Below are 25,831 nucleotides of genomic sequence, written 5' to 3' on the forward strand. Positions count from 1 at the left end.
GGCTGCACATCCATGATGCGAATCTCCCGTTCCACCACATCCCAAAGATGCTCTATTGGATTGAGATCTGGTGACTGTGGAGGCCATTTGAGTACAGCGAACTCATTGTCATGTTCAAGAAACCAGTCTGAGATGATTCCAGCTTTATGACATGGCGCATTATCCTGCTGAAAGTAGCCATCAGAAGTTGGGTACATTGTGGTCATAAAGGGATGGACATGGTCAGCAACAATACTCAGGTAGGCTGTGGCGTTGCAACGATGCTCAATTGGTACCAAGGGGCCCAAAGAGTGCCACGAAAATATTCCCCACACCATGACACCACCACCACCAGCCTGAACTGTTGATACAAGGCAGGATGGATCCATGCTTTCATGTTGTAGACGCCAAATTCTGACCCTACCATCCGAATGTCGCAGCAGAAATCGAGACTCATCAGACCAGGCAACGTTTTTCCAATCTTCTATTGTCCAATTTCGATGAGCTTGTGCAAATTGTAGCCTCAGTTTCCTGTTCTTAGCTGAAAGGAGTGGCACCCGGTGTGGTCTTCTGCTGCTGTAGCCCATCTGCCTCAAAGTTCGACGTACTGTGCGTTCAGAGATGCTCTTCTGCCCACCTTGGTTGTAACGGGTGGTTATTTGAGTCACTGTTGCCCTTCTATCAGCTCGAACCAGTCTGGCCATTCTCCTCTGACCTCTGGCATCAACAAGGCATTTCCGCCCACAGAACTGCCGCTCACTGGATGTTTTTTCTTTTTCGGACCATTCTCTGTAAACCCTAGAGATGGTTGTGCGTGAAAATCCCAGTAGATTAGCAGTTTCTGAAATACCCAGACCAGCCCTTCTGGCACCAACAATCATGCCACGTTCAAAGTCACTCAAATCACCTTTCTTCCCCATACTGATGCTCGGTTTGAACTGCAGGAGATTGTCTTGACCATGTCTACATGCCTAAATGCACTGAGTTGCCGCCATGTGATTGGCTGCTTAGAAATTAAGTGTTAACGAGCAGTTAGACAGGTGTACCTAATAAAGTGGCCGGTGAGTGTATATATATATATATATATATATATATATGAAGAGTTCAGATGCAAAAGCCTCTAAATGCCATTTGAAATTTTCTTCTAAAATGATCATTTTTATCAAGCTTGTATATTTAAGTTCAGTAATTTTACTTAAATGGCAATGAAGATTACCTATTAATTGTCATTTAAGTGAAATTACTGAACTTAAATATACAAGCTTGATAAAAATTGTCATTTTAGAAGAAAATTTCAAATGGCATTTAGAGGCTTTTGCATCTGAACTCTTCATATATATATATATACATATATATATAGTTGTATTTCACAAGCATAATACAAAAAGGTTTACTGTAGTTTACCGTATGTATTGACTTGTTAAACATAATACATTTTAGTAATGATATGAAAAGAAATTATACTTTTTCTTAAAACATTCAGTTCATACAGTTACACTGACTCTCCACCAAAGACACCTGTTCAAACGCTTGCCTGCCACTGACACCTGCATGCGCGCGCCACCCCTGCGTAATCAACGTTTGGGTTAGCGCGTGCCAGGAGAGAGAGAGAGAGAGACTGAGAGAGAGAGAGAGAGAGAGAGAGAGAGAGAGAGAGAGAGAGAGAGAGAGAGAGAGAGAGAGAGAGAGAGAGAGAGAGAGAGAGAGATACCTAGTGGAGATGTAAGTCGCTGCTGAAGATTCGCAACAACAAGCAAGTGCTTTAGCGCACCTCCCCCTCCCACTGCACTCGTTCAGAAAAAAAAATGTTTCTCTTTTTCCTGAGATGCACAGGGATGTGAATATCTGTGGCTGTTGGAAACAGAGCTCTGAGATCGCTTAAAACACAAAGAATAGCAGAAACAAGAATTCGTCGCTTGACAGGAGTCAGACGTTTCAGCGACCACACGGGATTTCTCCAAACAGCGGTATGTGCTGCTCTATTTGAATCCTCCTGAGGCGATGTGATAGAAGATATTGTAGGCTATACTTTGTGTGGTCCGGTGTGGATGTTACCAGGAATTTCGCATGGATGGGTTGTTTCCTGTGTAGCCAAACTGTGTAATATAGCCTATTGCATGCGCAAACTGTTGACAGTGCAGTAGATGTTCACAATGCGCCTCGCATATCACCCCTACCTCATCAACTGTAGCTAAGACGAATAATGTTGTATGATATCTAAAAGATAAATCTAAAAAAATAAAAAAAGAATTCCAAGTTCTTAATGTTAGATTTGTGCTCACGTTTTTTTTTTTTTCCAAGTAAACATATTTTTCCAAACATGTTTACAATGTAAAATACATGTTTTACAAGTATATTTCTGAGTCATAAATGTCAATAAGTTTTACTCATGGATACTCAATTTGAACTAACAAAGAATTTTTAATATGGTCAAAATCTGTATTTTCATAAAACTTCAGAGGCTAGTGGTTTGTTGTCATGTCACATGACAACAAAATGGCTGCCTACATATTGGTAACACCAGACTGACTGATTTGGTGACAAAGTTTTTCAAATAATAATATTTTAAAACTATATTACTTAACTGCATATTTTTGTTTACATTTACATGCATTTAAGAGACACTTTTAATCAAAAAGCGAGTTACAAAAGTGGAACAAACGCAATTCTTCAAAGAGCCAACCAATGCTCGGCTTATTACACAGCTAGATTAGGAAAGTTTTTGTTTTTGTTTTAATTTTACCACAAAAATATGAAAAATAATTTTAATTCACATATTGAAAACATGTTCTTCAGGTGTATTCATGTCACTAGATACAAGTCTGGGTGAATTAGATTTTCTGAACAACTTCCTTAACCACATCCTTAACCTGTTTTATTTATTTTATTAACCCAGCTAAAACCAGTAGAATAACAATCTCTTTGAATGCCTGTTTTCATGTGAGATAGACCGTATGGGGACTTTGACTAAGCATTTTTGTGTTGTTGTTTTTGGTGTGTGTGTGTTTGTGTGTGTGTGCAATAGTTGCACTCATGGAGTACTCAAATGATTCCACCGGCTTTGCTGACCCCAGACACTTCCATCTGTACAACGAGTCTCTGTTCCAGAACAACTTCAGCTCCTTCAATGGGACTGACAGCTTCTTCCCAAGGGGCGTCAAGATCACTATAGCAGTGGTCTACATGTTCGTCTGCGTGGTGGGGCTGGTCGGAAACTGCCTGGTAATGTACGTCATTATCAGGTAAGCTGACGGGTCAGAACTGTATTTTATAATAAATGAGGGACTGTGTAAATTGAGGAAATCTGTGGTTTAGGAAATGCAGTGCTCCAATAGTACACCACACTGTCATGGATGTTTATTTGAGACCCATAAGGAAAAACCTCTGCATCCTGACAGCACTTCACTGGGTCATGACCTTCAGCACAGTGACTGAAGTGTTTTTACACGGGAGTGGACAATTCATACAAAGTAGCCAATGTAAGTCGAATTGAGCCATTGAAATCTTTTGTTTTCTTACACTGGCCCAGCCAGTGGCATGGTTTTATGGCAGCACTTCCTGTTTGGCTGGGAAACATGATTGGAAACAGTCATAATTTGACACCGAAAAAGGAAAATTCTGTCCAAACCTGCATGACTGTTTATTCTGCTGAACACAAGAAGAAGGTCTCAGTATATGTTTGTTGGTCCATATAATAAAAGTCAACATTTTATGGACAAAACACTTTTGGCATGAGGGTGAATACATTTTTGGGCAAACTATCCTTTAAATCAATTGAGAGATTGATTTACATCAATTGTTTACAGCTGAGACCAACCAATGCACAATCATTTCACCCAGCAGGCTTCGATCACTATTGACAGATCTTTGGGCCTAGATGTGAAATGAATTTTCACCCTCCATCCTCAGTCATTCTGTTTGTTTACATGCTTTCTCTCAATTATCTCTTTTCATCCCCCCATCCCCATCCTCTCTCCATTCCTGTGTTGTATTACAAAATGCAAGTGCATTGGTTCTGGAGTTTTATGAGGGTGGGTCCAAAATCTGTATCTTACTAACAATTGCACTTTTCCCTCTCTCTTTGCCCAAATCAGTGGTTTCTTGTTTACCCTATTTTCTCTTTTCATGGACCATCTGGAAGTGCCAAGTGTTGCATCTATCCTTCACAATTTATCTTACTTCAATTTTTATAACGTAGATGCCATAAACTAGCCTCTTAGCAATTATTGACTGTTTCACCATCTAGTTGTACGCCAATATCATTTCAGAATGTAAATCCAATAATTATAAAGCTAAATAGACAGAATACGGACATATCTACCCACAATCCTTTGGATTTCATACATAGCAAGGTCACATATGTAGCCAATTTAATTCCATTTGGTTTCAGACAACTGGGCTGCGTCCAAAACCGAAGGCAGCTGTCTTGCGCTGCAATGAAGACACCATTTAAGAAATCTGGTTTCAGTCTGTTTCAATCTTTCCAGGGTACCATGCAGTCATGTCTAATGATCTAAAACTATTTGAATGAGCTAAATCATTATTCCAAAAGTAGATAATCATAAGTTGAACAGAAAATCCAAAATTAGAATTATGTCATCATTTACTCATCATGTCATTCCAAATCTGTATGACTTGCTTGCTTTTGTGGGACTTACACGAAGATAATTTGAGAAATATCTGATTTTTTTTTTTTTTTTTAGTTTCGTGTCATACAATGGAAGTCACTAAAATGGTTTGGTTACCAACATTCTTCAAAATATCTTATTTTTGGTTTTGCATATGAAAGAACTGATAAGTAAATATTGACAGAATTTTCATTTTTGGGTGAGCTATTCCTTTAAGGATCATTTTGGTTTGGGATACAGTCATGAACAGAACTGTACGTCTGATTGTCTCACTGTATCATGGTGGATAGTGATGTACTAGTGACTAATCATTGGGCAGCCTCAGTTTCCTGTTCTGTGCTGAGTCTTTAGGCCATCACCCACTCAGTCCCAGCTCACTCACCTTCTCCATCTGCCAGCATGCATGGAGGCCACAAATGTGTTTACTGTTCCTCACTGTAGGAAAGTGTCTGATTATGTATCATTGCTTTTGCTTGGATGAGTGCCGTTGATGATTTCATCTGTATGTTCTCTTTGTTCACTCTCTTACACTCTCTGTACATTGTTGTATTGTTTTATCTACCTCTTGCATGTCCTGTTGTGTGAATCAATCATGTGTTAGTTATAGGAATGAGGATGTAAGCGGTTCCCTATCGAGGGAACTCAACACTGCGTCGATAAAATCGACTCTTTGGGGACGCTCCCTAAGCGTGCGCCTCTGAAGTATGAATGAAACTAATCCAATCCTGATTGGTGTTGCGTCGTGACGTAACATGTGACGGCATACCCGGAAGTATAAAAGTGACGCTGTCACAACACACACTAGCTTTCGCTCTTCAGCAAGCGCTTTATGTTGAAACTGTCTGTCTTATTTGGTGTTGTTTGTCTTATTATTGAAAGAAAGTATGGCCAGTGAACAATTCAAGAGGTGTGTGCATCCCTGCCCTCGTTTCATCACGGGTGGGGACGCACACTCTCTATGTGTGTATTGTTTGGGAGTGCAGCACGCACGGGCAGCTCTCGAGGGGGCTGCTTGTGAAATGTGTGAGGCTTTGCCTATTAGAGTGCTGCGCTCCCGGCTGGCGTGCTTTGACGAGCACGGTCAGGCTCGCGTTCCCCAGGGTTCCGGTCCCGCATATGTCGAGGCGATGCGGCGACTGAGATCCTGGGGTTCGCAGCGGGATCTGGCGGAGGAGAGTGAGAATGCTGAGGCATTTTCTCGCTCGCCATCGGCTGGTCCCGCAGCCTCTGAGAGTGGTGTGGGAGCCCGCGCTGCGGTTTCTCCTACCCGCGATCAGGTCCCGGTGCTTGAGCTGTCTACTTCTGAGGAAGGGGACGTGCTCAGCATCGATGCGGACGACCGTGATCTCAGCACGCCATCACGCGGCCTGGGTTATGAGGAGCTGGTGGAGGTTGTGACACGCGCTGTGGCCAGACTAAACATCAGCTGGCCACAACATGAGCAGGAAACGCAAGTCACCAGTAAAATGGACGAGCGTTACCTGCAGCGCAGGTCACAGCCTCACCGCCGGGGTCTGCCGTTTTTCCCTGATCTCCATAAAGAGATCTCGAGAACGTGGGAAAGACCGCATTCGTCCCGTATTTCGAGTCCCAATGTAATAGATTACAGCAATGTTATGGGGGCTCGAGATATGGGATATGGGAAGATGCCGAAGGTGGAGGAGGCTTTAGCGAGCTATCTCTCTCCCGAATCGGCGTCTTCCCTAAAGACCCCGGTGTTGCCTAGTAAGCCCTGCAGAGAGACATCTGCATTGGTGGGCAGGGCTTACATGGCGGCGGGTCGGGCTGGTTCGTGTCTGCACTCAATGGCGATTTTGCAGGCATACCAGGCCGACCTCCTGAAAGATTTGGATGAGGGGGAGGGGCCTACTCCTGAAGATGTCGCGGAGTTGAGGAAGGCCGCAGATTTGTCTCTCCGGGCCACTAGGGAAGCGGCCAGCGCTATTGGCCGCTCTATGGCGGCCATGGTGGCCACGGAGAGGCATCTGTGGCTGAACTTATCCGGAATTAAAGAAAAGGATAGGTCCTTCCTGCTGGACGCGCCGCTTTCGGCTTCTGGCCTGTTCGGCGACGCCGTTAATTCGGTTGTCGACAGGTTTCAGGAGTCGAGAAAACAATCTGCGGCGTTCCAGCAGTACCTCCCCCGGAAAGCGAAGGCCAAATCTAGTAGGGGGGGGCAAAGCAATCAGCCCCAGCCATCAGCCAGCTCCTCCCACAGGGCAGAGCAGAAGGAGAGCGTTTCCTCTAGAGCCCCCCCTCCGGGGTCTTGGCAACAGAGGAAACGCTCCCAAAAACCGAAGTCCTCCAGCCAGAGGGGCGACCTGAGGGACGTCATTCAGGCTAAGAGGACTTCGGAAAAGAGGTCCTAGCCAAGGCAGGACTTCAGAGGGCTGCCCCCTCCGCAGTGAGACAACCGAGGTTGTTCTCACAACGGGGCCCTCTAGGAAAAGATGCAGGTCCGCCGTTAACAGCGCTTCGGGCCGCATCAATTTCCAGCGAAAAGACACCAGAGGCCAGCCTCGAGAGGCTGGTACCCTTAGCAGATTTTGTAGAGGGATGGTATCATCTTCCCAACATATCTCCATGGGTCCTGCAGATAATACGAGTTGGGTACAGACTGCAGTTCGCGCACCGCCCCCCCAAGTTCTCTGGGGTGGTGCTCACTGCGGTGGTCCCAGAGCAGGCTCAGGTGTTGGAACAAGAAGTACAGACTCTGCTGTCGAAAGGAGCCATAGAACGTGTTCTTCCGGTAGACAGGGAGTCCGGGTTTTACAGCCGGTACTTTATAGTTCCAAAGAAGGATGGGGGGTTAAGGCCAATTTTGGATCTCAGGGTGTTGAACCGGTCTCTGAGAAGGTTCAAATTCAGAATGTTGACCATTCCAACAATCGTGAGTCAAATCAGATCCGAGGACTGGTTTGTCACGATAGATCTGAAAGACGCCTATTTTCACATCTCCATCCTTCCTTGTCACAGGAGATACCTGAGGTTCGCTTTCGGGGGCGAAGCATACCAATATCGGGTTCTTCCGTTCGGCCTAGCACTCTCTCCCCGCACATTTACCAAGTGTATGGACGTGGCCCTTGCTCCACTGAGACTTCAGGGGATTCGCGTATTGAATTATCTCGACGACTGGCTTATTTTGGCCCAGTCTCGGGAGATGGCAGTTCGGCATCGAGATGTCGTTCTTGGCCATATTCAAAAATTGGGGTTAAGACTCAATTTGAAGAAGAGTGTGCTAGAACCGTCCCAGGGCACGACCTTTTTGGGAGTCGTGTGGAACTCGATTACAATGCAGGCACGTATGTCTCCCGCACGTATCGAGTCAATTCTGGCGATGGTGTCCAGGGTGAGGCTAGGTCAGGCCGTCACTGTGAAACACTTTCAAAGGATGCTGGGCCTCATGGCAGCGGCATCCAACATTATTCCTCTGGGCCTCCTTCACATGAGGCCCCTCCAGTGGTGGTTGAAGACCAAGGGGTTCTCACCCAAAGGAAATCCGTTCCGTATGATCAGAGTAACGCGCAAGTGCCTTCAGTCTCTGCAAATATGGAAGAAGCCTTGGTTCCTATCCCAAGGGCCAGTGTTGGGGGTGTCATGTCGCCGGGAAACCGTTTCGACAGACGCCTCCCTTACGGGCTGGGGCGCGGTCATGGACGGCCGCTTTACCAGGGGTCTGTGGCAGGACCATCATCGCACTTGGCATATAAATTGCCTGGAGATGATGGCGGTATTCAAGGCTTTGAGGAGCTTCCTCCCAGACATCGAGGGTCGCCACGTCCTTATACGGACAGACAATACGTCAGTGGTGGCCTATCTGAACCGACAGGGGGGACTCAGATCGCGCCCTCTGTGCAAACTGGCGCATCAGATTATCCTTTGGTCCCAGGGAAAGATATTGTCAATAAGGGCAATGTATATCCCAGGGGTTCAGAATCGGGGAGCAGACATCCTGTCGAGGCAGGGGCTGAGGCCCGGGGAATGGAGACTTCATCCGGATGTGGTGAAGTCGATATGGGAGAGGTTCGGACCGATGGAAGTGGATCTGTTTGCGTCTCGAGAGACGTCCCACTGTCCACTTTGGTTCTCCCTCTCACATCCAGCCCCACTGGGGTTGGATGCCATGGTACAGGCTTGGCCGAGGCTTCGCCTGTATGCTTTCCCCCCGATCGCTCTGCTCCCAGGGGTCCTGGAGAGGGTCCGTCAAGAGGGCATCAGTCTACTTCTGGTTGCCCCGAGATGGCCGACACGAGTATGGTTCTCGGATATAATATCACTCCTCATAGCTCCGCCATGGCCGATTCCTCTGAGGAGGGATCTATTGTCTCAGGCGGAGGGCACAATCTTCCACCCTCGCCCAGAGTTGTGGAAGCTGTGGGTCTGGCCTCTGAGGGGGTTCAGTACCTAAATGCTGGCTTATCAGCTGAGGTGGTTGAAACCATACTTAGCTCTAGGGCCCCATCTACCAGGAGATTATATGGCCTCAAGTGGAAGGTGTTTCACACTTGGTGTGGAGAACGAAGGTTGGATCCAGTAAACTGCCCAGTGGCTTCAGTTCTGGAATTCCTTCAGGATCGTTTCTCTGCGGGTCTCTCCCCGTCCACTCTTAAGGTGTACGTGGCTGCCGTTTCGGCTTTCCACGCGCCAGTAGATGGTGGACCTCTGGGGAGGCACCAGTTGGTCATTAGGTTTCTCCGTGGTGCTTGGAGGATGAGGCCGGCGATCAGGTCCAGGGTGCCTGCCTGGGATCTGGCAATAGTTCTGGAAGGGTTGTCCCTCGCTCCCTTCGAACCTTTAGAGTCGGCTTCACCTAAGGACTTAACGTTGAAAATGGTCTTTCTCTTAGCGATTACCTCTCTTAAGAGGGTGGGAGATCTCCAGGCCCTGGCGGTAACGCCAGCTTGCTTGGAGTTTGCCCCTGGCAAAGTAAAGGCCTTTTTGCACCCGAGTCCGGGCTACGTGCCTAAAGTTCCTTCGAGTACGGCTCGCTCTGTAGTCCTTCAGGCATTCCATCCTCCACCTCATGTGTCGGCGGGAGAAGAGAGGCTTCACTTGCTCTGCCCCGTCAGAGCTTTGAGTGTATACTTGGAAAAGTCTGCTTCTTGGAGAAGATCTGACCAGTTGTTAGTATGCTTTGGGTCACCTAAGAGGGGGCTCCCGGCGACCAAACAAACTATAAGTAACTGGATTGTCCAGGCTATTACTGAGGCTTACAAGGTGCGTGGGGTTCCTTCACCTTTGGCCTTAAGGGCTCACTCGACTAGAGGCATGGCTTCCTCTAGGGCCCTTCTGTCGGGAGTACCTCTGCAGGAGATTTGTGAGGCAGCCGGCTGGGCTACCCCGCATACTTTCATCAGGTTTTACAGTCTCAGCCTTCCCAGTACGCCCGGTGCACACGTACTCGGCCCTTGCTGAGTGCCTAATCAGTTTCACTCTGGGGCGGGTCTGTTCGGTGCGTGGCCTAGTGGGTACTCGTTCCCCAAAGAGTCGATTTTATCGACGCAGTGTTGAGTTCCCTCGATAGGGAACGTCTCGGGTTATGACTATAACCCTTGTTCCCTGAGAAGGGAACGAGACACTGCGTCGTGTTGCCACGCCCCCTTTTCAGACCCTTGAGCGTCTTGCTTCATCGCGAGGCTAGTGTGTGTTGTGACAGCGTCACTTTTATACTTCCGGGTATGCCGTCACATGTTACGTCACGACGCAACACCAATCAGGATTGGATTAGTTTCATTCATACTTCAGAGGCGCACGCTTAGGGAGCGTCCCCAAAGAGTCGATTTTATCGACGCAGTGTCTCGTTCCCTTCTCAGGGAACAAGGGTTATAGTCATAACCCGAGACGTTTTCTTCTGCAGTGCTGTTCTTTCTCACTTTAAGAGAAAAGTGTTCCCGCTAGACCAGCGTTTCACCAATCTGAGCCATTCAAAAGCATCGACCCGGTGGCAGGATTAAACTGTATATGCATCATTCTAATCACTTCGTCTTGTGCTGGTCTAAATGCTGAGTGGATCCACTTTCTAAGTGCAGTTGTTCCTGGAAGGCCTTTAATGGTTGAGCGATTTCCACGAGTTTCATCTCTGTTCATGTCTTGGTTGTCTAGTGTCTCTTCCTAGTTAAAACAGATTGAAGTCTCAGACGTTTGATTGGTTTTGACGGTTGATGAAGTTAATTGATGGCTGGTAAGTGCCATGAGTATAAGGGATGAAATTAATGAACTTTAGCCTGTTATCTTGTCCATCTATCCATCCACTGACCGTCCATCTGCCTGACTGTCGTCGGTCTGTCCATCCACCCATTAAAATCTGTCAGCCCATCTTATCAGTTTGTCTGGCTGGCTGTCCGTCCATCTGTGTGCTTACATCCATCAACCTGTTTGTCCATTCATCTGTTTGTCCGTCCGTCCATCCATGGGTTGTCTGTTTATTTGAGTGTTTAAATCCTTCATTTTTTTGTCCATTCATCTGTTCATCCATCTTCCTGACCATTCATCCTTCTGCCTGACCAGTCATCTATTCGTCCGTCCGTCCATCAATACATGGGTTGACTATTTGTGTGCATCCATCCATCCATCCGTCCATCCATCCATCCATCCATCTATGCATGTATATCCTTGCACATCCATTGATTTGTCTCTATGTCCATCAGTCTATCCATCCATCCATTTGTTTATCCATCCACCCATCCATCCATGGGTTAGTTTGTCTATCTATGCACATCCTTGCATACTGTACTTCAGTCTGTCTGCTTGTCCATCTGTCTGCCCATCCATTCTTCTTCTAAGAACTCCCTGGATGAGCTTTGTGGTAAAAGATGTGTTTATGGACATTTGGAGAGAATTCTCTTCCAGTTGACTCAGCTGAGGCCTGTCAGATCGATACGAGAGCTGTAATGAATTCATCCCCTCTCACTGGACTGAAGAGAGTACATTACAAGGAGAAATGAATATGAAGCTGCATAACAGCTTTAGCACTGCCTTGGCATGTCCTAAATTCAGCCTAAATGCTGTTTGGCTTCAGTAATACTAGCTGATTGTCAATTCATCCTGAGCATTAGAGGTTTTTATTGTGGGGACTTTTGTGGTTTACTAACATACCTTTTTTTGTAAAATTAGTGTAATATAACTAAATCACTTTATGATTGGCCTCCATTTACTTTAAGATGCAGCTCCTCCAAAGACTTGATTAATTTGATCTCACGTCCAATGGTAATGTTTTTTGTTTGTTTGTCTAGTTTGTGCAGATTTCAGGTTGAATGCATAGTACAGTCCTTTGATGGTTTCAGACATGGCGTATGTCTCATCTATGATTTAATTTGTTTATTCATTGGTGCATGGTCAAGGTGCCAGTGACTCTTCAGTGACTCATGCCAGTGTCTGTCTGACTTGATTGGTTCGTTATATATATATATATATATATATATATATATATATATATATATACCATTTTGCAAGATGTAAACAACACTGGTCCAGAAGCACTTCCATAAACACTACATAAAAGCTGGGATAAAATACAACCAACAAAACATGTAAAACTTAATCAAAAAGTTTAACAACATCTTTAAGATGTTTTCTTTACATGTGAAAACGGATAAAACAGTATATGTTTCTGGACCAGTGTTGTTTACATCTTGCAAAATGGTCTATATATATATATATATATATATATATACACACACACACAGTATATTATATATATTCTTTTAACATCTTACCTTTATTAAAATTGATACAGTGGAAATATTAATATTACTAGCAAATTAGCAGGGCTTGCAAAATCAGTATAGAGTAGAAGGCATATTAGAGATCATCGACTGTGACTGATTATAACTTAATAGTTATAAACTTAATAAATGTGCATTTTGTGTTTAATCAGGCCCACAGAGGGGAAAAACAAGGTCTTTTATTCTCTGCTTGGGAATTTAGACCACCACAGATTTCAAAATAATCCCATGAGCTGGTGTCAGTTTTGGATGTCATGGCACATTAATACATTTTTTTTTTTCATACAGATATGTAATTTCAATGTGATGTTATCTACATTAAAGATAGTTTAATTTCAATTTTGTCAGTTCACGGAATTCATTTAAAACCTGACTTGAGAGGCCATCAGTTGCCAAATTTCCATCCAAGTCTTTGGTGACTTGACTGTAACCCTGTTCCATGAAAAAGCAGATTTAAGATGCTGCGCAAACAGCACTATGGGGAAAAAAAAAACATTTTTGTTTGTGCCCTTGCACCCACGATTGTCGAATATGTTGACGGCGAGGGCACAAATACACGGGAAGAAGAGGAGAGACCGTCGCTGAGGCCTATAAGGTCTGCTCTTACTTTAAGCACTTGCTCTTTTTCCTGTGGCCAGTCTAGCTGTAATCTGGCCACTACATGAGTGACTACCTTGAGTAACTCCTCATCATCGCAGGAGGAGTCCTTTGTGTTCTCAGTCCAGCTCCAGCTGGCTATTTTGCCATTTAGTTCCTCAAAACTAAATGCAGCCAAAGACCAGCCCAACAAGATATTAATACAAGCATCTGACTTCTCAGATTAGATGAATATTAAATAATTTATCAGAGTTAAATGCAGCCTAAATGTCAAAATTAGGTTTAGAACATGAGGGTGAGTAGATTACATTTTTGGTTGAACTATTTTTCACTCTAATCCAGTGTAAGCTGATCAAGTAGAGCACAGAGCTGCTGATATCACCTTCCACTGTGATCTCTGCCCTGGACTTTACTGCTCCAGTGATGCTATTGAGCCTAAACACCTCGCTGTCATTGAGGTCATCACTTTTTTAAAAAAAAAAAATGCTCAAAAACACATTCATGCACGTATGCCTGCCCCTCTTAAGTAGAGCAGTGCTATAGAAGATCTTATACTTGAAGATCTATAAACCTAACCTTACTCCAAATGCACAGGTTACCTGGGAAATTCACCATTGCATAATAAATCCTTCAAGTCAGAGACCTGAAAAACCCTTTCATGAGCACCCAGCACAAGGCATAGATGTAATTAATTTATTTATAATGTAGAAAAAAAATGCTTCAGTACACCTTATGATAGTTTCTGTGCAAACAAAGTACTGTTAAAATTATATTTAATTTAATTAATGATTTTATGGCTGACCCTTTTTCTCTGTCTACAATCACCTCATTGTCTTTGTCTTAATTAGAGGCACAGGTTCACAAAGATTTCCAACCTCTTAATTAAGATATAAAAAAGACTTTCTTTTCTATCTGTGGTCAATTTATCATTTGGCTGGCATTTTATCTGAACTCTCTACCTGCCTTTCAATACAAGTTGGGTGGGCATTACAATTGGCATTATTAGTTTTGCTTGATTGCTTCTTGGTGTATTGCAAACAATAAAAGGCTCCTATGAGCAAGTGCATTGTTGCATCTGAATCGTGATCTCCTCTGCACAACAATTCATTAGCTGTGATCAAAGCTAAAAAGGAAGGTCGGAATTGCTTGTGATGCATAATACTATCTCAGATCAGAGTATTCAGCCTAAATGTTTCAATCTTGTCTCTTGAATAAAACAATATCTTTGAGATCTGAGATTTTGAAGGCACACACTTATTTAGATCATATTCAAAATATCACACTTATTTTGGTTTTGTCATGTTCCCCAGATCAATCAGAAATAAAGCCGTTTATTTGATGTTGAGCATTCAGAAATATCTATTATGACTCTGAAAGTTTTATGTTCATCCTTGTAGAAACACTTTTACCTAATGACCGAGCTCTGGAAAGTCATTTTGCTAAAAAAAAAAAAAAAGTCACTTAACATCTGCTCAGCTGATGAATCATCCTTAGACTGAACTTAGGAGACCGAATGGACAGAAAAAACTGTGGGCAGAGTGGCACATCACATCAAGATAGATGACAGCTCCAACACTCTTAACAGAAGGGAATGAAAGGGCTAGTTGCGTGACTAAGAGTGTGATGCTTTTGACCTTGAATTACTTCATTAATATTTATTTATATTTATTTATTTATTTTTATTTCTCAGTCTGGTCAGAATCTGGTCATATTGTATAGTTTATTGTGTGGGTCTTTTTGACTCAAATCCCTTTGTGCACAACAATATCCAAAGGCTTTCCAGTTGTTCTTGATTTACTGGATAATGAAATGCATATTTTTCAAAATTTGTTAGGTGAAAGCGAAGGTGAGTCTAGAGTCCACTACCGAGGCAATTTTCCTATCAAATTTCAAGTTGTTATCAATTACCACACCTAAGTTACGAACTTTAGCTGAGATAGTAAAGTTTAAAAGATCAAGGTTTGGCAAATTTTGTCTTCTATGTTCGGAGGGGCCAAAAATAATAGCTTCCAATTTATCTGAGTTTAAAAAAAGAACGTTTTTGAGAGCCATGCCTTTACATCATTGAAACACGCAGATAATTTACTAACAGCATTCTCAAGACCAACAATTCTCATCACCACTACTCAATGGCAGATAAATTTGCATGTCATCAGCGTAACAATGGAGGCTACAAAGAGAGTGTAAGAGAGTGTGCAAGAACAGATCCCTGTGGTATATATGTGTATATATATATATATATATATATATATTAGGGCTGTCAGCGCTAATTAAAGCGCTATTAACGGCGTTAACGCAAACACATATAACCAGACACCAACGTTAGGCAGCGTTTCGAAGGAATCTTAGCCCATTCCTCATGAGCAATGGCCTCCAGTTCAGTAATATTATTCGATTTTTATTATAGATATAATTATTAATTTTGATAATTGTGATAATATTTATTATTATTCTTATATAGACAATCCACTTTTCCATGTTGGTAAGAGCATTAAACTGAGAAAAAAAAAATATAACGGGACAAAAAGAAATCAAGAGACATTTAGAATAGATATAAATGTGCGATTAATCACAAGTTAACTATGACATTAATGCGATTAATCGCGATTAAATATTTTAATCGATTGACAGCAGTTATATATTTGTGTGTGTGTGTGTGTGTGTGTGATTAGATAGTGGACATTTTGTCCAAGATAATTTTTTTGAGCACATAAGAACTAAACACTCGACTAAATGCAACTGAATAAGCCAACCAGTGTTTACAGAGAATGTAACACATTAATGCACTTTGTGCAGAGGGACTGTCAAACCCCACTAGCATAAACTAATTCAAATTCCAATTTCATGAAGAAAAAAAAAAAAATACGGGTGGGAATCTTTTAGCTGTGCAGTTACTAGTGCTTTAATTTACAGCCCGTCATCTCTTTTATTGTCATCTGCACTCAAATGGCTCTGGCACTAAGCTGTCCTATTGGAAAACCAATTCTGTTTTTACAATAACAATGTACACTGTGAAATATTTGAATATAGTGTGGCTGCAGACCCTCGTTGTATCACAAGCATGTAGTGCCCCAAGTATTAGAGTACTTCATGTGTTTCTATTTCTGGATGGTTTGGATGAATCTCCAGTAGCCCGGATGATATCCAATGCATCTCTCAATCTATTCTGCTTTAGATAGCAATTTAAAGTCCCCGTGAACCGGACGTTGCAAACGATTTTTCTCCAGTGCTGTGACGTATTTCCAAGTGAAACGGAATATTGAACAGAGGGCAGGGTTTTACTCTAGCGCTCCTCCTCTCCATCTCTCGCTCATAGCAAACTAACGGTTTGAGGGGAGTGGTTAAGCGTTTCCCCACCCAAACTGTGAAACCTACGTCATCAGAAAAAGAAACCATTCCAGACCGGAAGTAACTTTTCAGATTTTGATTAAAGATTACCAAGGTAAAACATTTTTTAAATATATTTTTACTTGCACGGATTAATTGTTCACCACAAGACTAGTAATATGCGCTAACAAAGTAAATAGGTTCAATTTTGATTTCACGGGGACTTTAAGATTAATAGAGTTTGGTTTGTCCTTTGTTTTTGTTTTGTTTTTTTTTCCATTGGAGGTTATAACTTTGAATGGAACAAACAGTGCCTACTCTGATAGACTTTGTTTCAGCCTTCTGCATGCTGACAGACATGACTCAGTGTCTGTAAACACTCACATATACAGGTGTGCGAGTTGATAATGTAGAGCGTTTGGCAAAAGCAGTCAGACACAAACATTTTAATTTGCTTGGCAGACAACTTTTGATTCCCAGCAGCGTCTTGCCAAATGAGAGAAATTGTGCAATCATGCTCTTGCTCTGTTTAGATGTGTAAAGCATTAATTATGTACAGGCAGGGGCTAATTCAACTTACTTCCCTTTCCAGGCTGTTTGTTTTTGAAGTCACTGGATGTGGTGTGCCTATAATAAAGATGCCACAGGTTGACAGCTTGTGTACAGTCTCTGGGTAATTGTTCTGAAATTTCAGTTAATATGAATGTATTTACAGGAGTGAGTCGAGTGACTCTCACTTTCCATGGGTATGAACTAGGTTGTGAAAGTGTTTTTGTTGCAGTTTTTTTTCCCAGCAAATTATCACTAAAATGAGGCGCTACACCTTCACAAAATCACACAAAATTGTGTATAAACTGTTTTTCATATTTATTTATTAATTATTACAACCTCATTAACAACAATTCGGAACATTTCTTAATACAGTTTTTAACCCTGTTTTGTGTGTAATTGTTCTTTTAAAAGAAATTAATACTTTTATTGCACAAGGATACATTTAATTGATAATTTATAATGTTACAAAAGATTTCAGTGCATTTCAAATAAATGCTGTTCTTTTGAACTTTCTACTTGTATATCCATCCTGAATAAATGTACCAGTAATAAAAAATAAATAAATAATTTTTAAGTTTTAATAAGTTTAATACGTTTTTAAAATCTAATACCATTTTAAAACCTTATACAGACCCTAAACTTTTGAATTTTAGTGTATGTTTAAAACTCCCTTGATTCATTTTTATAATAGCCTAGATAATATTTTATCCAGTTAGTTGGATTTATGCGTCCAATGATTTGTTATAGCAATTAAGTTATAAATCATAAGAAAGTGTTCCCTATTGGTACCATCCCCATTTTACCTTTAGATGTCCTGGCTTTAAATAATCTCATAAACTGGTTGAAGTTGAATGATTTTTGCTGTTATTCATTATTATTTTATTACTTACTAATTACTAATTTTCTTTGTCATGTATTAGCAAGTGATTTAATTACTTAATTAATCAATTATTCAATTAATTTGGAAGACATTTGAACTTTTAATATCTGTATTATCAAATTGTTGCTGATTTGTATTTTGTGCTGACTCTTTTAAAATAGTCAGAATAATGACTTTTGCTAGAATATTAACAGTATCATTTTTGCAAAAAATAAAATAAAAAAAGCTTTTCGTTAAGCTTTAAGATGTCATTTTACTGCAAAACAAAATGTACTGCATTCTCAACGATACTGACTGAACAAAGAGTTAGTTTTTATGCTTGTTTGATTTTTGCTCACACATTTTTAATTGAGTTGTTTAGTCTCTCCGTTCTCTTGTCATTTTCTATGCATAGTAATCCTCTCAGGGCCTGCTGGGTATTATCTGGACCACTGGCAGAGACTGGGACAAAAGAAATTTTGTTTTTTTGATTGTACTCAATCAAAGCAGAAGCTATACACAAGCTGTGATGGGCTTCACCAGCATGGCACGAAATGTGTTAGATGGCACAGCAAATGTCTGAAGCCACCAGGCTTTTGATTAAACATTTACACATACTTAACTGTATAGGATCAGCTCAGTAACAGAAACACCAGTCTGTCTCTATGTTGTCATTAAAGGTTAATAATCAGGCCTAAAACGTTTTTTTTTTTTTTTTGTGACAACAGTTGGCCTGACTGCTTTGTTGAAAGTGGACATTGTGAAGTGAATGCTTGATGTTTACTGCTCACACATTTGTCCAGCCCAGTGCCAGAGCATCCATTTGGCATCCTTTCTTCACACTGCGTATTTTTGTCACCCATGTATAGTTATAATTATTGTCAGTAGTCTAATGGTGTCAGTAAAGCAATTTGTTTTGCTTAGTTTAGGCGAAACATTATTTGAGCTGCCAGTCATTTTGTGAATTCTAACTCTCTCTCTCTCTCTCTCTCTCTCTCTCTCTCTCTCTCTCTCTCTCTCTCTCTCTCTCTCTCTCTCTCTCTCTCTCTCTCTCTCCCTCTCTCTCTCTCTCTCTCTAGTTCATTTAGTCTGTATTAAGATGATTAATTTGGTCTTTAGGACTGTCCCTCACCTTGCCTGATTTAAGATCAGGATTTGTGTGTGTGTGTGTGTGTGTGTGTATAACTTTGTTGCATGCTCTGTGTATTTGGGATTATTATCATGTTGAAAAATACGTTTGATCTCCTAGCAGATTTGCCATATTTGGCTATATTGTGCTTAGCAGGATTCCCAGGTATTGGTCCATGCCAGCTACTCTGTAGATCCTTCCAACACCTGGGTATCCAATACGATTATGTTTCCCCTGCCATGGTTAATGGCGCCAGACATGCATTTGGTATTTAAACACTCCACATACTATAACCATCCAATTTTAGGTTGCTATATTTTGACTTGGCGGACTGAACATGGCTCCAGTAAATGCAGCGTGTTTTTTTTTTTTTTTTTTTTTTTAGAAGCTACAACTAATAAATAGTTTCTTTACTGCTACACAACCTCTTAGTCCAGCCTGTTGTGACCGTTAGCTTACAGTTCAAAATGAAATTGTCTCATCCAGTCATGAGGTGGCCCTACATTCATATAATTTCCACCGTTTTGTCAAAATTCTCACTAGTCTTTCTTGACCAGCCGCAGTGCTTTACATTCACATGGTAGTGGTCTCACAATGACTTGAAATAATTCTGTAGACACTGTGACCATTCGCATCCAACATATAAGCAATATCCAAAACCGATTGACCAGATGTAGCCACTTCAGCAATATCCTCCTTGGTTGCAGATAACATCATCTTCCACCTGGCCATCTTCTTCCATCTTCTTCCATTCACTAAAACCCAGAAGATTGCAAGATTGGTATGAGCACATGGCCAAAAATGACGTGTGCACTGTTTGCAATGTTTCATTGCATCATGACTAATGATAAAATTGAAACGAGGAAAGCATATATTACTTTTACACTCCCGGCACAACTTCAAAGCATGCATACAAAATATTGAATAAAAAGTGTGAAGAAACGTCTCTGGTTACGTATGTAAGCTTAGTTCCCTGAAGGGAACGAGACGCTGCGTGTAAATACTGTGGGAACACTCCTGCGTGAGTGGATCGCCACATAGCCATCTAGCCAGTCTTAGCCTCAGAAATAATTGAATAATAGATGTTTGTTGTGTGAATATTCTGGCTGAAACCGGTCTTTTCCATTATCTTGACACCTCGGTGTGGAGATCAGGAAAGAACGACAGACACCGGTGTGGAGGTGGAATGCGAGATGGCAAAAATCTCTCATCCAACTTGCTCTTAGATCTAGACTCCTGTCTATCAGCTGGCCACTCAATGCTTATTTTTTCAGCTGCACGAGTCAACACCTCCATTAGCTCCTCACTAGAAGCAGATGAGTCCCCTGTCTCTGCAGTATCCACACTTTCAACATCTGAAGCTGAAGTGATGGTGCCTCAGCCCGGGCGGAAGAAACCGCAGCGCGTGCTTTCAAACCTGGATCTACCAGGTCAGGGCTGAGATAGGGCAGAGCCCGTCTCAATCCCCACTGATAGATCCATCTGCGAACCCTACGATTGAAGCCTCTGCTGTGCCTCGGCAGCAGCGGGACCCGAACCGTGGGGAGCGTGTACCAAACCACTGTCCTCGAAAGGGCTCGGCGGGAGCAGAGCGTTTCCATTGACAGCCGCTCGCAATGTTCACAATCAGCTCCCTCGACAGCTGACTGGGCATGCTGCACTCCCATACAAATAACACACAGATCGTGAGTGTCCCCACCCGTGATGTAGCGTGGGCAGGGATGAACACACTTTCTGAACTGCTGTTCGCTCGCCATCATAATATAGTCTCTTTTCTTTATAGTTTTTACATGTGAAAACTCCTGCCTAGATAATACTAAGGACAGACAAGAACACTTTGAGACACAGACTGATATATATTTCACACACAGAGCGCTTAGTGAAGACTCAGAAGCTGACGCGCTTGTGTTTTTGGGGTGCTTTATAGTTTCCTGGTCGAAGACGTCACCCCTTCTATGACGTTCCATCTCGCCACTGGACTGATTCCATACGTGCTTCATGACGCACGTTCCCAAAGCGTTTACACGCAGCTCGAAGTTCCCTGATAGGGAACCAATGTTCCTGTTTTTGAAAGAACGGTATGCTCACCATGGCGGCATACAGTACATTAAAAATACAGTAAAAACCACTTAAACATTTATTTGTTACTTAGTGTATACTTAACTTCGGTCAAACAGGCTGTCTTTTTATTAAATGCCAAGGATAACGTTAAACAATTTTTTCTTTCTTTCCCTCAAAACATGACCTCAAAAAACTCTGTGTAGGCTGCCCAGTGATTTGTATATGTATATAGTGTGTTCTTTTTCAATTCCTCATCCTCTGAAGCATCTCTTTCAATGTCTGACTCACAAAGCTGAGCCGCTGTATTCCTGTGCAAGTTTAGTAATACAAATTGGCAAAGGCATTCAATCATTTTCTAAAGCTGCCCTTGTAAATTTTCCTCATAAAACTATCCACACAGCTTCTAAAAGGACCAATTTCTTGTTCGGTTGATCACTTTTGGTTGTGAATAGGACAGTCGTCATTATTCTATAGGGTGAAAAAAATATAATTATACTGAAGTACATCGACATGATCACTACTTCAACAGGAGATTTGCTTTCATTGCTGGAGTTCATGTGGAACGAGTAACATTTGATAAGTAAATACAACACTAAATAAATATAACAACACTAAATACTGTAAATATATTTTGGATGTTGACCATTCAAGCAAGTCAAGTCATCCATCATTCATGAAACAAGCTGTCTTTTGGCTCTGGGAACTGTAAAATTTGTTATCGCTCCCAAATGCTAGGTTACACACCAGTAACTTCATCATTCGACATTTATGTCATGTTTGCACATCATAGACACATTGATGGCCATATGATTAATGACATACTGTACAATGTAGTCACCATATGGCTTATGGACTTTGCTTACTTTTATTGCAGTTTTATTACAGTTCTTTGGTGTTTAGAAAGACTAGTTTGCACAGATATACTAGAGAACATATTTGTTGAGTTTTAAGTAAGAAAAACACTTATGTTTTGGAGCTTTTAGTCCATGTGTGTTTGCTGTGAGATTGTCTACTGTATGACCATTACTGTAGTGTGCATCAACAAAAGGCACTTTGCAAGCAAATTTGATCATACACATGGGCTCTTTAAAATGCAGTAGACTTTTGTTTATTGTATAGCACAACCATTTTTTGCTTACCTGCACATAGACTGAAAAAAAAGAAAAGAAAAGATGGATGACCTGTCTCCACTTCCTTCCACTATAGACAAATGAAGCGAAATTATCCCAAAAATAACTATTGACATCTTGCACCATTACGTCATTTGGAGTCTGAGGTGGTTCAACAGTATCAAGGGCCCACTTCTGCAGACTCAAAGCTGTCAATCACAACCATACAGCACCCAATAACTAACTAAAACTAAACTAATTGGAAAATCATGCGTCAGCTTGACAATAACTACAGAAAATGACAGAAAACTTTTTAAATACGGACTTAACCCCGTTTTATTTTAATTCGATTTTAATGAGATTTTTATATCATCTCTTTCATCTCCTCACATTTAACACTTGTAGCTCAGGAGGTCTTCACTATAGCTGGTGAATGTCTTTGGCAGATCAGGTGTCAGAGTGAGTCTCTACAGAAACACTCTTCTGCCTCACGAATGACGCTCACATGCTCTCACCAACACTAGCTCTGCTGCTTTATTAAAATTTGAGATATTACTCTGCAGAAAATTAAATTAAATTCCAGCAACCTCAACTCTTCTTCCTGTGACTTCAGTCAGTGGCTGCAATTAACATAAATATATCATCTAACATGGCAGGTCATATAATATTTATACCAGAGATCAAGTGATTACTCATTTCTTTTTTCCTGCATGGATACATAATCTACGGAGAGAGTTTCAAATACCAGAATTAGAATTGAACTCACAGTATGGGAAAAGAAAATATGAGCATTACCACTTCTATCTCTCACAGTCAGATAAATAATACTTATAGTGAGGAATCTTGTGATGATGATCAAATGGTGAAGAAGAGCTATATCTGGATGTGCAATACCCAAGTTTTGGGTTTGTAATTTTCATTACATGTTTTACCAAGACTGCATTTACTTGTTCAAAAATACATTATAAATAGTAATATTGTGAAATAGTATTACATTTTTCATATATATATATATATATATATATATGAAAAATGTAACACTATATATAGTATACTAATACTATATATATAAATGTCTGTAAATGTCTTCACTGTCAATTTTGTATATCTGTATTGGAGGTCATTAATTTAATTTATTTCAAACATGTACTGTATATTCTTTATAATATTAATACCTTAATATTGGATAAAAAAAAAAATATATAGTTTACTTTGTTTGTCCACAAGAATATGTCACAGAAGTTAAACCTGCTGCCTATCATTTGGAATAACATATGCAGTTTAAGAATGTATTATGAAGCTGTCTAAAGAGTTTAAGTACACTAAAAAATACTCCCTTAAAATCTAAAACTTCAGCACTAATTTAGATTGGAAAAGCATTCCAGAGATCTCTTTGTTTTGTCGTATACTTCCAGTTTTAGCATCAGTAAATGGACTGAGACTGGCCCAAGCCCAAAACTGTCATTCGGGCCAAGATTGTGTAAATGAGACATGATTGGGGGAGAGAGAGAAGCTGATGTGCATGAATGTATTCCCAATGGTTTCCCCAATAGCACTCTGCAGCCTCATCATCATCTCTGTAGATCTGAACGCTATGTTCCCTCTCCGATGTCTCAACCTTGATTACTCTCTCTCTCTCTCCATCCATCCACCTCATTGATCTCTTCCTTCTTCTGCTCTCAGGCTCAGGGTCTAGTTTCAGTGCTGTCTGATCCCAGTCTGGTTTTCAAGGAGTTGAAATGCTGTCAGTGCAAGATCAACCACAATTCTCACGAGTACCTTCCTCTCTCCATCCCAGACTAACAGAGACTGAATCTCTCAGCCTTCAGTTTTAACATTTCAAAGCAATCTCTCTCTATCCAGTGAGAGTTTATTTTACTCGTCCAACTTTGGATTTTCTTGCTACAACCACGCCTGCTGTGAAACGTTTAATCTCTCTAGTTTTAGTTTGATTTGGTAACCCTGTGGAAAAAAAAAAAAAAAAAAAAAAACCTAGATCAGCTCTGCTGGTGACAAACACATGACACAACTTGAGCTCAACTTTATTTGCCATTCATTTGATCTGGTTGCATAAGTTAGTCATCATCATCATATATATATATATATATATTTTTTTTTAATTTTAAAGTCAGTTACATAAAAGTGTAGATTGGCCTAATTTAATACCAAAAAGTAGGATTGACTGCTTCTTGTCTGACTGCTATTGGGTCATGATAGATAATAAAGGGGTGCTTAATTTCACTTTTCTAACTTTAGTTAATGTGTAATTTTGCTGTTTCAGCATAAACAACATCTGCAAAGTTATAAAGGGAGATATTTTATTTTATGAAATTACTTTTTAACCCCATGGTATGCAATATGATATCAGTGAGAGAAAAAATAAATAAATAAATAATAGGCCTAGTAACACTTTACAATAAGGTTCATTAGTTACTACATTATTTAACATTAACTAAGAATGAACAATACTTCTTCAGCATTTGTTAATCATTTTTAATGTTAATTTCACTAATATTTTATTAAAATCTTAACATTAGTTAATGCACTGTGAACTAACATGTACAAACAATGAACAGCTGGTTTTATTCCCTATGATACATTTTATGATATATAATATAATGTTTTTGAAAATACTTAACTTACCAATGAGCGTGACTAATATTTTTTGAAGTTGATTATTTGGACAGAAGTTAGTGAAAAATGCCCTTTTCAGTAGAGAAAATATGGAGCCGTGTGACATGTGCATGTCCAACATGTGTGCTGAAAGAGGGAATACAATGGACCCCTGTGGGTCATGTTACCACTCTTTTGCATGTTCATTGGTTAGTATTTTAGTTTCCCTCCCCTTAGAGAGCATTGACCAAAAAAATTGTAATATTTTTTATTTTAAAAAAAGAAGAAGCTAAAATAGACTATGTTGACTGGAGGCAACACCTTACCATAGAGGGTTAAGGACTAGGCTATATGGCTTGTAAGGACTACATGAACTTCCTCCTGGCTCCTGACATCACAAACACTAAAACTTACATACACCCCACCTCTGTGTACACGCAAGCAACAAAGGGTTCATGAGAAGAGAGTTGTTTAAGCTGTCACATAAGTCTTTTCACATTTATTGCAATACAGTACGTAACACACATGCAATAGCATGCCACTATGTAGGCATCTTACAACAGGGTTGTTGTGCCATCTCTCAGAAATTCGTTTTTGCAGTGTGGGATGTCTGTATTCATGCCTGAGTTTCATAGTTAGTTTTCTTGTAAAGTTTATTCTAATACACAATACAGTTTGGCATGGTGACAATGTCTTTTTGAAGTAAAGAACAAATAGTTGTATAAACAACTCCAGAGAAAAAAACAAAGATTGCCAATTGCAGTATCAATTAAATAAAAAGCAAAAGGGGGTGTAATACTGTTTTGGGTATTAGCACTTAATAATTCCAAGACCCCTGTGGGAATCACATCCATGACAATAGAAAACTCTCTTGGTGTCAGTTGAATTTCATGGACATCTAGAAACTTAGAATAGGTGGGCAACCTGCCTTCTTAATAATTGATTGACTCGTATAATGCATGCTCAATAACATTTTAACCATTTTTAAAACCAAAGCCTGCAAAAGAAGGGGTTACTTTGGGATAGGAAAAGGTATGTGTGACAATCAGGGCGGATGAGAGCCATGGGAATAGAGTAGCTCCTCTACGGCTTGCCATAGTATGATATACTGTGTTTATTATGTGAAAACGATCTCAGTGTTTGACATCATATTTGAAAACTTCTTAAAATTCTCAGTCTGTATGTGCTCATGCTTTTACAGTGAAATATTGAAACTGTATATTGAGATTTCATTAAAATATTGATCTGTAATT

General features: G+C 40.8%; 1 protein-coding gene across 1 annotated transcript in view; it reads left to right on the forward strand.

Moving 5' to 3' along the window:
- Nucleotides 1-1,579: 1,579 nt before the first annotated feature.
- Nucleotides 1,580-25,831, forward strand: part of oprl1 (opiate receptor-like 1) — a 35,048-nt gene continuing 10,796 nt past the window's right edge. Inside the window, exons 1-2 of the mRNA XM_039653027.2 lie at nucleotides 1,580-1,946; nucleotides 3,005-3,221. Coding sequence (XP_039508961.1) covers nucleotides 3,013-3,221 — 209 coding nt within the window. The 5' untranslated portion in view covers nucleotides 1,580-1,946; nucleotides 3,005-3,012. The remainder of the gene's footprint in view (nucleotides 1,947-3,004; nucleotides 3,222-25,831) is intronic.

The sequence above is a fragment of the Pimephales promelas genome, chromosome 20, assembly GCF_988280905.1.
Source record: "Pimephales promelas chromosome 20, fPimPro1.hap1.1, whole genome shotgun sequence".
NCBI lineage: Eukaryota > Metazoa > Chordata > Actinopteri > Cypriniformes > Leuciscidae > Pimephales > Pimephales promelas.